The sequence below is a fragment of the Pinus tabuliformis genome, chromosome 8 (genome assembly GCF_031772625.1).
Source record: "Pinus tabuliformis cultivar Carrire ecotype Pingquan chromosome 8, CPIR1, whole genome shotgun sequence".
Classification (NCBI taxonomy): Eukaryota; Viridiplantae; Streptophyta; class Pinopsida; order Pinales; family Pinaceae; genus Pinus; species Pinus tabuliformis.
In genome coordinates, this window is record NC_142294.1 from 1,250,008,546 (window position 1) to 1,250,020,727 (window position 12,182).

Below are 12,182 nucleotides of genomic sequence, written 5' to 3' on the forward strand. Positions count from 1 at the left end.
TCGCTTGATGACGAACTCAACTTGCTTGATTGGTGTTAGAGTTGAACTTGTTTTGGTTGCTGTGATGGTTGTTTCAAGGAGTTAAAACTCATGGACTCACTTGATTGTGCTTTAAAGGAAGGGTGTCGAACACTGTCGAAAATTCACCCAAAAAGCTTACAATGATTCACTACAATGACTCAAATCAAGACGTGGGTGTCGGTTTTAACCGAGAATGCACCCTTACAATTCAATGTGATTTAAGTTTGATTACAAGTTCAACAATGTTGATGTAGACTGTGCGCTGAAACGTTGAAGTTTACAGATTCATTAACTTGAATGTAGTGATGTATACTTTGCTTTGAAATGCTGGAATTTGCAGATTCATGAACTTGATTATATTGGGTGAAATTGTTTGTTGAGGTAGAATGGTGATGTGGAAAACTTTGATTATTTTTTGTAGTGTTGTTCTTGCAGCTATGTGTTGTGCTTGCTTTATGTATGCGATGAAATTATTGATGTGTCACAACTAGACACAGATCAAAAAGAAAAAACATGAATCCATAAAACACATGCGCCATCAAGCACACATAGTGTACCTTAGATCCCCTTATTCAATTTCGGGCGGATCTAGGACACATCAACACTAAAAAATGATATCTTTATTAATCACTGAGTACATCTGAAGCAATGATAATGCCAAGCTGACAACTCCTTGAAACAACTCGCCTTCAAAATCTGAATGGATAGTGACACGATCCCTCTCAAAGTAAAACAATACTTTGAATTACAACAACTTTCCCTTATCACTCCAAATACAAAATAATACACTTATATCTCCACAAAATATTCTTCAAATTTACAAAATGTAATGCACCTTATCCACTCATCTTCTTTCTTATGTAACTCCTTATATCTCCCCAAAGCACTCCAAAAAAAACATTTTTACACATTAAATAGCATACCTCATTACAAAAAATTTAAAAAATATTATCCACTCCTTATCTCTCCAAAAAACACTTTAACTAAGTCATGCCCACTTAAAACTCAAACATAATAAAAACTCTGCTTCACATTACACCACTCATCCTTTTTTGTGCATAGGGCTTAAGAAAAATATAAGTAAAAGGTTGTAAACTCACGTTTTGGAAATGCCCAATTTCCCAAGCGTAAAACCTTTAAAAAGATTACTCCATTTGGATGTGTTGCTACCCCAGGCCGATGTTCATAAGGCACAGAATGTATTGCAGATTGCAATGGTTCGTTTGGAGGAAGAGTTTAGGAATCTTTTGCTCCTTCACAGTGAACCTCTGGATCCCGAGTTGGTTCTCAATCCGGCCTCAATGGCCTCTTTCAGGTCTCTCAATGAATCATATAGGGATCGCCCATCTCATAGTTCTGATGATGATAATGAAGCTGAGGAGTGGTGAGAACAGATGTGAACTTTTCAGGATCTACTGGAACTGCACTATCTGGATCGTCAATGGCTGGACCAAGCGTGGTTTCGGAGGCTAGTACAGTTTCAACTCCTTTCAAAACAGATGCATCTGCGTTAGGCTCTTATGGACCAAAGGCTGGAACAAAACGTAGGTTTTGTGAAACTCCCCAATCAGTTTATAGAGATAGAGCAGCAGAAAAGCGTATTCTTTATGGATCATCGTCTGCTGCAGACAGTCTATTAGACGTGGAGCCTGCAGAGAAAAATCTTGGAAGTCAGACACAGTGGAAGGTTGATCCTCGGTTTGAGACTCAATCTGGAGACAGTTATCGAATTGTTATACAGAAGAAGGCTCTGGCACAATGGGGTCCTCTACGCCATGTTCGGGTCATTCCTGGTTCTTAAGAAGAAGCGGACCATACCATATCATTTCGTGGGGGGCTGGGGCGAGTAATCAGTCAGCAAGAAGTAAACAGCAGGAAGCCGCTAGTGGACTGCTATAAGAACGAAAGGAATATAGTACAAATGGCAAAAGGAATAATATGGGCAACGACAGAAGATCTTGCACGCAACAAACCTGTTGTTCTATCCCTTTATCGGAGCATTCTGAGGGCTTTGAATTCAGGAGACTTGCCTCTTAGTTTAGCTGCCAGACATGTAAAGAAGGGAGATGCACGTGCCATTTTCATGACAACGTCTGAAGAACGTTCTTTGCATAATATTGCTGATCTCATGGATGCTGGCTACCATACTCTTTCTCTTCTCCAAAAAGGCCAACTGCCAAAGAATATCTAGTAAATTCAACCATACTTTCTCTTTCTTTACTATTTGGACTAATCAAACTGTATGCATACAACTTCATCAGGCGAAATACATTGGGTACAACAACATCATCATCGAGTAGATTTCTTTGACAAACCACAGATTCTTAAGGAACCAATTACTATATTGCGGCTTCTACATTATGTGGATGAAATATCTAAGCCAGAACTAGGAATATATGGTGCTGGAGCACACTCAGACTATGGTTTGCTCACATTGCTGGTAACAGATGAAGTATCAGGTCTCCACCATTGGCACTAATCACAAAAGAATCAAAGATCTTCATACAGATATGATCCACACAATATCGACATCTCACTGCACTGCATGTGCTTTGCTTAATAGGGTCTTAATTTCCAATGCAAGGCTGAGCTTTAATTAGATTGAAAGTGCTATTCTCTTCACGCATTACCTTTCTGTTACTTGTGGCTGTAATCGCTAAACTCGGGAACGCCGCTGCAATTTGAATGAATCGAAAATGAATAGCATTCTCTGTAATCCCGCTGTCGCAGCTTCGCTCTATCTTTATAAGAATTCATTTCTTTGTCCCTCCATATCCTCAACCAGCGGAAGAAGTATCACGCCAACTGCCGCACCTTTAATTTCAACCTTGGGTGGCATCGGGGATGGCTGGAGCAAGAAGAAGACAAATTTGAAATCCCCAAGGACGCCAAGAATGCACAGAATCACAATGCAAACCTTACGCACAACCTTTGTCCAACAACGTTTCAGCGTACTCAGCCTATCAAAAGTAATTTTAGGCTGGACGATCTTCCACCAAATCCTTCAACTCAAATTCAAAATGGTGATGGCGACGGTGATATTATTCTCCTATTTCCCTCACAGGCTCATATAGCTCTGATACCACATATTGAAAATGAGATTAACTCAGACAAATTACAGAAAAACTACACATAAAAACCAGAGACAAAATATTGGCGGAAAAAGGCTGAAGCCTCACGTATTCTCTCTCATTACACATTACTCTCAAATAATTGAATATAGTGTTACAAATAAATAGATGAGAGATATTGGTCTCAAGATAGTGCGTTCTATCTTAGACACCTTTGGTTGAGATAATTTCTCACCAGACACACACCAATATAGGAGTTACCTGAACTAACTCCTATCTTAGAGGAACAACCCAAGAGTTAGGCACAAATTCCTAACTTGGAATATTTAATTAATTTATTTATTTTGGATTTATTATACAGAAGAAGGCTAACACATTCTCCTCTTCAAGTGATGAAAAGAGAATCATAGAGGATTGAAAAAGAATATGTGGTTTCTTTGAGGATAAAACATCCAAATAAGGAAAGATACAGACACTATTTGAGCATGTGACAAGTACAAAAGAGAAGAGTGGTCAAAGAGGATTGATATTCTTTTAGGACTTGGGAATTGAGATCCAAGATAAGCTATTTCTAAGAATACATACCTTGTAGACATCTGAATGGAGTACATACCTTGTAGAGGTATTTTTGTATCACACATAAACCCTCATAACATAATGTTCTTGATTAAAGAAGATATTTTCTAGCTAGGCCTCACCAAAAGTGTTGGTCGGGATGATATGATGTTATACTAGTTATACAATTATGAATACGTCCCTAGTTAAGAGGGGGTTTTTAGAAATTTAATGAGTTTCAGTATTCATAATTGTTGTAATCATTTGAATATGTATTATATGAAATAAACAAGAGAAGAAGATAAAAAATATTATTATTAAAGCATGGGATTCATGCTCATTTTTATGGTCTTCTAGGTCAAAGCATTTTCTTGATGCTTCTAGGGTTTGTTATGTGTTATGATTTACTTTCATGAGTTAAAGGAGTCAACATAATGTTTAGAATAGCCTTCTGGGATAAGTGTAATTTTAAAAAGAAATATTTTTTAGTGTAGAAAGTCCAAGAAACTTTGAAAGTACAAGTCAACCCTAATAGTTGTAAATCAGCCTAAAGGAGGGAGTTCGACCCCTTGAGAAAGATATATAAAAGAGAAACTTAGCCTCATTTGGGACACACTCACACACAATTTTGATATCATAAGAATAAGTTTGATATGTAGCTAGAAGAAGCTAAAAAATGAGAGCAAAGGCCTTGGAGAAGCTAAAAAATTAGAGTAAAGGTCTCAGAGAAGAAACTAGCTTGTTTTAGGCTCTATATTTCTCACACGTGTGAAATTCTAAGGTTTTTGGGCTGCACGAAAAGACCAAAGTTGCAATCCCAAGTTGTAGTAGGACGAAGTGCGAGATCTTGTAGCTAGTAGGAAAGATACTATGTCCAGACATCCTTGTATTTAGGAGAAGGTGTCTTGCTCTAACATGGTATCAAGAGGAAGTTGGTCTAAGGTTTCAATGGAAGTTGCAAGGCTAAAATTGCAGGGTCAAAGTTGCAAGTCGTGTAGAAGTATCAAAGTTGACAAGTTGAAGTTGCATTGTGTAGCAGTTTGGTGCAAAAAAGACGAAGGAATTAAGGAAGAGTTGACTTTGTACTAGGAGAAGAACTTGGTCTAGGGTTTGGGTCTTTGTATCTCATTTGTAGTAGATCCAAAGAATAGAAGAGGGTTTTGGTTTTCCCCTTGGAGGAATTTTTCCCTGGATTAGATCATAATATTTGTGTCCTCTATTGTTGCTATTACTTTTCTTGATATTGTTTGATGAAAATATCAAATCAAAGAATGTAAAGAATTTAAATAACTTTCATAAGAAAATATCAAGGTTAAGGAAAATAAGATTAATTGCTACAACTATCCATTTTCAAACAACCCCAATTGTCTATCAAAAGGGGGATAATATGGAATCAATCATACCATGGTGTTCAACAAGGTTGGTCAACTTCTAGTAGGGTATACATTTAGGATATGAACTTCACTTCAATTTATTTTTAAATAGCTGGAAAGGCATCAATGTGTAGATCAATATAAGTGGTGCGTGCACAAGATATAATCCTAGCAACCCAAAAATTCCATTTGGTCTCTCAAAATGGCCCCAAAAGGTTTTATACTCCAATTTCCCAAATTGTCATATATATGAATCATATCTCTATATTTAGGGATGCTAATGGTCCCCAAAAGCTTTGTTTAATGAGGTTCAAAAAATTTTCTTCTCTTTTCTCCCCGGGGTATAAATTTTCATTCCCTTGAAGTTTTCCTTTCAATAAAAATTTCCAAAGGTTATTATGCCCCTTCCTTGTACTTCTATAATTCTTCTACAAAATTATACCTTCTATCAATTCTATCCTCAAATTTGTTGCTAAGTCCTCTATGGCAGGTTGAACCTACTCATTATTCTGATCCAACAAGGAAATATTACAGAGTTTTAAATTGTCCACATTCACTACTAAGTAAATTTTGATGTCTGGGGTAGAGTGAGTTTGTAGGCATTATATGACATCTCCCATAGTACTCAAAATGTTCATATTGTCAGTTTTTAATATTCTTATGGGGCCTTATATTCTTTCCTTGTTTGGCTATAACTAAATGGTATCTCGCATTTTGAATGATTTCTCTATTATATATTATTCATGTTAATCCCTGTACCTTTCCCATGACTTCTGGAGTGTCTCATGTACTTATAAATGGATTTGGGTAAATTATTTGACTAAATTTTGCTACTTTCAATGCTTTTCTTGTGATGCATATCCTCACTACTTCTACATATACATATATAACATTGAAAGGTGAAGGATAAAAATACTCAAAACGAGTTTCAAAAGGGATTTGATGAGCAGTAGCATGAATTTATTTGCTATAATCATGTTAAATATGAATCAAAATTTCATCCTAGGTATTCAAATACTTCTGATTATAATCCCTTAAAAGCTAGACCAAGATCATGTTGACTAATTCAGTTTTCCCTTCTATCTATAGATGGAATATTGTAGCTCTCTTGACCATACTATACGTCCTCTTCTAAATAATATTCCAAAATAAACTTAGAACTCTATTAACCATTAACTTGTTGATGCTCCTTGATATGTTATATTTAACCTAGTCCTATTCAAACAATGTGTTCACTACTTCTTGTACTTTTGTGATCTTTTGAGAATACTTTAGAGTGAATATTTCGATGAATCTATCGACTATCACAAATGAGTAGTCTTTTACAATATGTTTTTTTTGTAAACTACCCACAAGATAAATGGAACTACTTTCCAACATGTGTGTTCAAGTAAGGCATGGAAAGGAATTATATTTTATTAACTAGCTTTTTGATAAAACAAAGTATGCATCATCTATTATATTTTCTTACATCTTCTTCAATTATGGGCCACATCACATACATTTGTAAGTTTGGAACTTTCTTTATAACAAAAACAAATCTTGCAACCTTGGAGGTTTGAACCCCTTTAATAAATTGAAATCATTAACCTTTAGGGACATAGAGCTTTCCCGTCTTCTAGAGTAAGCCATTCTAGATATGATAGTGAGCATCGTTGTTACCCTTTCTTATAAGAATTTGGCCTTCTAACTAATAAGACACCTTATTGAATTCTTCATATTTTGTGTACGCATTTTTTTTATGGATTGCGGGTAAATGAATCTATGTGCATAAGAGTTCTGAAAGATATAATATTGGTTGTTGGTGGCCTTGGTGGTAAGTGTATTAGCTTATCTATGACTCGCTTGTTCTACATAATTACTAGATAAAACTATTATAAGAACCCCATCCACATGTTATGTTTATTTTGTTGAAACTTACTTTAGGCCTATAAATATTGTGATGGCCAAGGATTTATGTGGACAGTGATTTTATTTCCCACCAAATAGTGATTTAACTTTCTAAGAGCTCATACTAGGGAACAATGTTTCATATATAAAGGCTAGTGTAAGACCCCCCCCATAAAACATTTTCAAATGATAGAAAAATGGATTAATATTTGTACATCGACACTCCTCCCATGGTATATCAACATGAATTTATCTCCTATTTGGAAGGTGACTTCAAGTTTTGTAAGGTGACATTTGATTCTTAATTGGTATTTCATTTTATCCTAAAATATTCCTTACGTTGATTCTCCTCCCAATAATAATAAAAAAAAATCTTGTTGTCATGGTGTGCAGTGGTCAAAATACCACTGAAAATGTTGATATGAACTTCCATTGGTACCATTTCCCCCCCAAAATGTATCCTAATGTGATTAACATTTGTGTAAATTGACTATTTTATGATAGCCTCTATATATAGAGGGTTTGTCTAGAATACCTCTCCACACACCAGATAACACAAATATACCCAAATATAACAATGGTTGTTGAGAAATCTTACATTTGTTAAAGTTAGACAATATCTGATTCTTTTTATTATCTATATCACCTATATTAGATGTGAGATATGCACCTCCTCTATAAAAAATATATATATGAGTCAAATATACTATAAGAAATGAATCTAAATATCAACATAATACACCATTAGTTTCATAATTTTAGTTAGTGCAGTTTACAAATACTTCTTGTAAATGTAGTATTTTAGGCATCTTCTTCTTTGACACATACCTAGTGGTTTTTTATTTGAGATTGAGCATGATGAAGCACTTAGGATGCTAGAACCAATACACCAAATCATTGATCTTGAGAAGTGGATGTTTATTCTTTAGTGTAATATTACTCAATTTCCTGTAGTCAATACACATCCCACAAATCCCATCCTCTTCGGGAAAATCACGATATGTGACCCACAATATCAAGTGCTTGATTCAATAATCTCTTTGTTCCATAACAACTATAACTACTCTTCACTTCATGTGCTTTGTAAATACATTGTATATATGGCCTCCAATTTTATAATGGGGACTCTGGAAATAACTAAATCTCATGCTTCATTCCTTCTTAAGTCATATCTGCTTCACCTCGTAAAACCCATTTATATTCATATATAACCTCCTCCAAGTGATAATTTTTCTCTTTAGTACATATATCTAGAGATGCCCATTCAATTATGTATTCATCACTTCATTTTTTCGCTCATAATATAAGTAGCACATATTTTTTACTAGAAATAATTAGTAAGTGACATCTTCAATATACCTTCGTGTGCATTGATGATGTACGATTTCACATGCTTGATTAGGTAGTACATTTTAGCTTTAAACACAAAGATTGCATCACTCACACACAAGTAGGGGCTTCTGAACGGTACAACACACATGGCATTGGGTACTATGTGTAACTCAACTTCATGAATGATCTCCCCATTAGCATCAAATTTGATCTTACATCATTTCCTAACATTTATTTGTGCATCCTTGTTCACTAACCCTAGTAGGTATGGACTTGGATGGTTCTAACCCAAGCTTGTTGTGAGCGTTGATTATTATGAGATTGACATGAGAACGAGAATAGAATAGGGAATCTACCATGGCTTTCTTCACCTAGATCTTAATATGGAATATTTTTGTGATATTCTTCATTTCCTTGTAATGAAGGATAATAAGCGATGAAGGATTGTCAAATTCACCTCTTTGTTTAGGAATTTTTTTATTCACATTTGAGATAAGCTCTATAAAATTTCTTGAATATGTAGATAAGAGACACTTTTTCTTGGCATCACCCTTATAATTCTTACCCTTCAGTTATAAATATAGTATGAGCATCTATTACTCAAATGATTGCATGTTATCTTCTTTTTCTTTAATTTTATTAAAAAAGAAAACCTAATATATTAACTTGAAAAATATCATAAATCAAACAATTAAAATTTGTAATAGATAAAAAAAATATTAATTGTTTAATTTCATACATGCTTCACCCCGAAAAAATCCATAGCATTTCTTTTTCTTTTTTTCTTTATATTTCTTTTAAATCTTTCCCATTTAATTTTTTTTTTCATATATATATATATATTTTTGAAATACAAATATTTTAAGTTTATCTATTAAATTTTAATATATATATATATATATATATATATAATTTTAAGCATTTTTTTAAATTTTAAATCATTCTCTCCCGCTTTGAAGATTTTGAAACATGTCATAAACTGAAAGGCTTAAAGTTGTAAAGTTTTCATATTTTAGATACATGAGGGGAAGAGATAGGTTCTCATATTTTAGAAAGCAAGTGAGCTGAAGAGGAGGCAATGGAGGGGAATTCCATGTATAGACCAATCTCTTACTAAGCATAAGGATGGGTTCGATATTCCCTTGGGAAATTTTCGTTCCCTGGGCCTTGGTTGGTTAATTTGGTCTGTATGTTTTTGGTTAATTTGGTCTTTATGTTTTCAGCTAATTCTATTGAATGCCGTTTTAGATTTATGCTCGACTTGCAGGGTGCTCTAATTAACCAGAAACGGTTAAAATTGTGTGAACTCTTTTATATGTACATACTGCTCACTGTGATGTTTATGTAGTTAACTCTTTCTCGTCTTTGTCAATCACATATTCTCACGCCAAAGAAGCATGATATGGGAATTTGAGCGCAGGACAACCTAAGATGCGTTCAGCGAGAACGAATCATTGAATATAGGTATCCTCAATATTATAAGAACAATGAAAATGAGGTCATTCACTCAATGAAATACAGTGACATGCAGTGATATTAGGCGAATTCTGCCTTATTAATCAGATAAACCTTCCTTTATTGGGTTTAGGTGGATTATTTTTTTCCCTAATTATAAATTTTATGATAAAAGATGTTAACATATTATTGTGGCATTTCAACTAAGGGAATTTTTTATTTTGATTGTAGCTTATGGGAATGTTCTAGAATCCATTGGAAATAAGCGAGGCTGTGCTGGATATTGTTCCAGAATCCAAGAATCCAACTATTGTCAAAGTTAATTGTTTAAATATTTAATGATATTTTCAGAATCTGTAATTCAGATATATTCGAGGATTAAGTAGTGAAGTTCTTAGTGATAATTTCTTTGGATATCTAAATGCAATATTTCCTTACGTATCTAAATCCACTAGTTAAACAGTATTTGAAATAATTTTTTACCAAATAATGATTACTATACTTATTGTTTATCTATATATTTATCTTCCATATAAAGATGAAAATTAGAAAATAAAATGAAATAATACGAATGGAAAAATATATTGAAATGTGGTTTCATGTTTCATTTGTGTGCCTTCTATTTGTGACATATATGTAATTCATCAAATAATTTTTTTATTTTGGTTCACTCTCATGACAAATAGTTGTTACAAGTTTAATTTTTTTCATAAAATGTTTTTGTTTACATTTATCATGACAAACGTTTTGTAAAACAAGTATGATGAAGAGTAGTTAGTAATATGGCGCCTGGATTGCTGAAACACCCTCTGTTCGCATTATTCTTCACTTTTGGTATACAAAAATTCAAACAATGGGATAATCAATTCTGGTGACTTCAAGTCCTTGTTTACATATTAATGTGGTTAATGCCCGTCAGGCTTGGCTCTCTTGTCCTCTTCTCCGCTTAATGTTTCAAATCAGCGGACAGGCACGAATGTTGTTCTCATTCCAACTGAGCGGAGAGGCAAGAAAGGATTCATTGGACGATGGTGCGAATTTTTTGTCCAAATTTCTGATGGTTTGAAAGTAGAGTCAGCTGGGTTTTTGAGTGTTTTGCATGAGTACTCCGAGTTAAATCCCTCAGAAAACTAATTATGGCGAGCCAACATATTGAAGATAGACTGCAGATTGAATAACCTTCAATCGGGTACTGGATGGGCCACGCTAGTGTTTATGGGATCAATACGAACATAGAGCTCCTATTGCACATTCTCTTAGTAAAAGTGTGCAGAAAGTGGTGACAGATATCCTCTGCCTGGAAGGGGAGATCAGTTGGGGAGATCAGTTCCAGATACGATTTTGTTGTTTCTTTAAATTCTTTGGCCTTCTTCCTCGAAATAAATATATTGAGCAAAATCATGAACTCCTAGAGTGAAAGAATCGTTGGAGCCTTATAGACTTGCGGGAAATATAAGATGTCACAAATGGCGGTGGTTAGGTTATGTTACAACTGCCACTGCAATCTACAAACCGAATTCATGTTAATTAGAACGTCCTTCCCCAGACTCAATTATCAGTCTCCGTGTTCTCGTTTGGTTCTCCATCATCAATCTTTTCTCGATCATCATCAGTCACCATTATTCTGGTTTGGTTATTCTGTAACACAGGCTGCCGAGAATTTTCGGCGTTAGCGTTGTAAACGTACTAAGATTATTCGGCTTTAGTTTTAGATTTTATCTTTATTTTTCATATTTTTTTTTGAAGTTAGGTTAAGGTTTTAAGTTTAGGCTTTGCGTTTTTTAATATAAGTTTTACGTTTCGGTTTTCGTTCTAGTTTTAGGTCTTAAGTTTAAGTTTCACCTTTGGGTTTTGCTTTAATGAGTATATTTTAGGTTTTATCTTTTAAATTTTATATTATGTTTAATAATAATATTTGTTTTCTATAAGGTATTAAAGTTTACAATAAAGTAATCAGTATTAGTATTATTCATATTATATACTATTAGTAATATTTTAACATTATAAAATTAATATTAAAAGTAATATTATTAATAATATAATGTTTAGAAAAATAATGCGAGGAAGATTATTAGTCATAATAAATTTTTTAAATTATTAATAGTTAATGTAATTAACTTAATAATATTAACATCATCAATAACATTCAAATTATAATATTGACATTAATAAAATATAATTAACATTATTAATATTATTAATCACATTAACATTCCTAAATAATATTAATAATATTTATCTTTTAATCATTAATAATAAAAAATGTAAACAGAAATCAAAATTAAAAAAATTTACTCACTCTAACAGATTAGATAACATTTTTTGGGATTAAGTGTTTCTTTGGGAATCCCAAAAAATGATATTAACATTGACATTGTTAATATAAATAGTATTAAGATTAATATTAATAAATCACGAATTTTAATATTTACATTCTAATCAATCATGGAAAAACAAACTCAGTCATGTGAAAACATGGTAAAAC

General features: G+C 33.5%; 1 protein-coding gene across 1 annotated transcript; it reads left to right on the forward strand.

Annotated features, from left to right (window-relative positions):
- Positions 1-1,462: 1,462 nt before the first annotated feature.
- On the forward strand, positions 1,463-1,822 carry LOC149239909 (uncharacterized). The gene has a single exon (XM_089370003.1). The coding sequence runs from the start codon at positions 1,463-1,465 to the stop codon at positions 1,820-1,822; it is 360 nt and encodes a 119-aa protein (XP_089226129.1).
- The last annotated feature ends 10,360 nt before the right edge of the window (positions 1,823-12,182 follow it).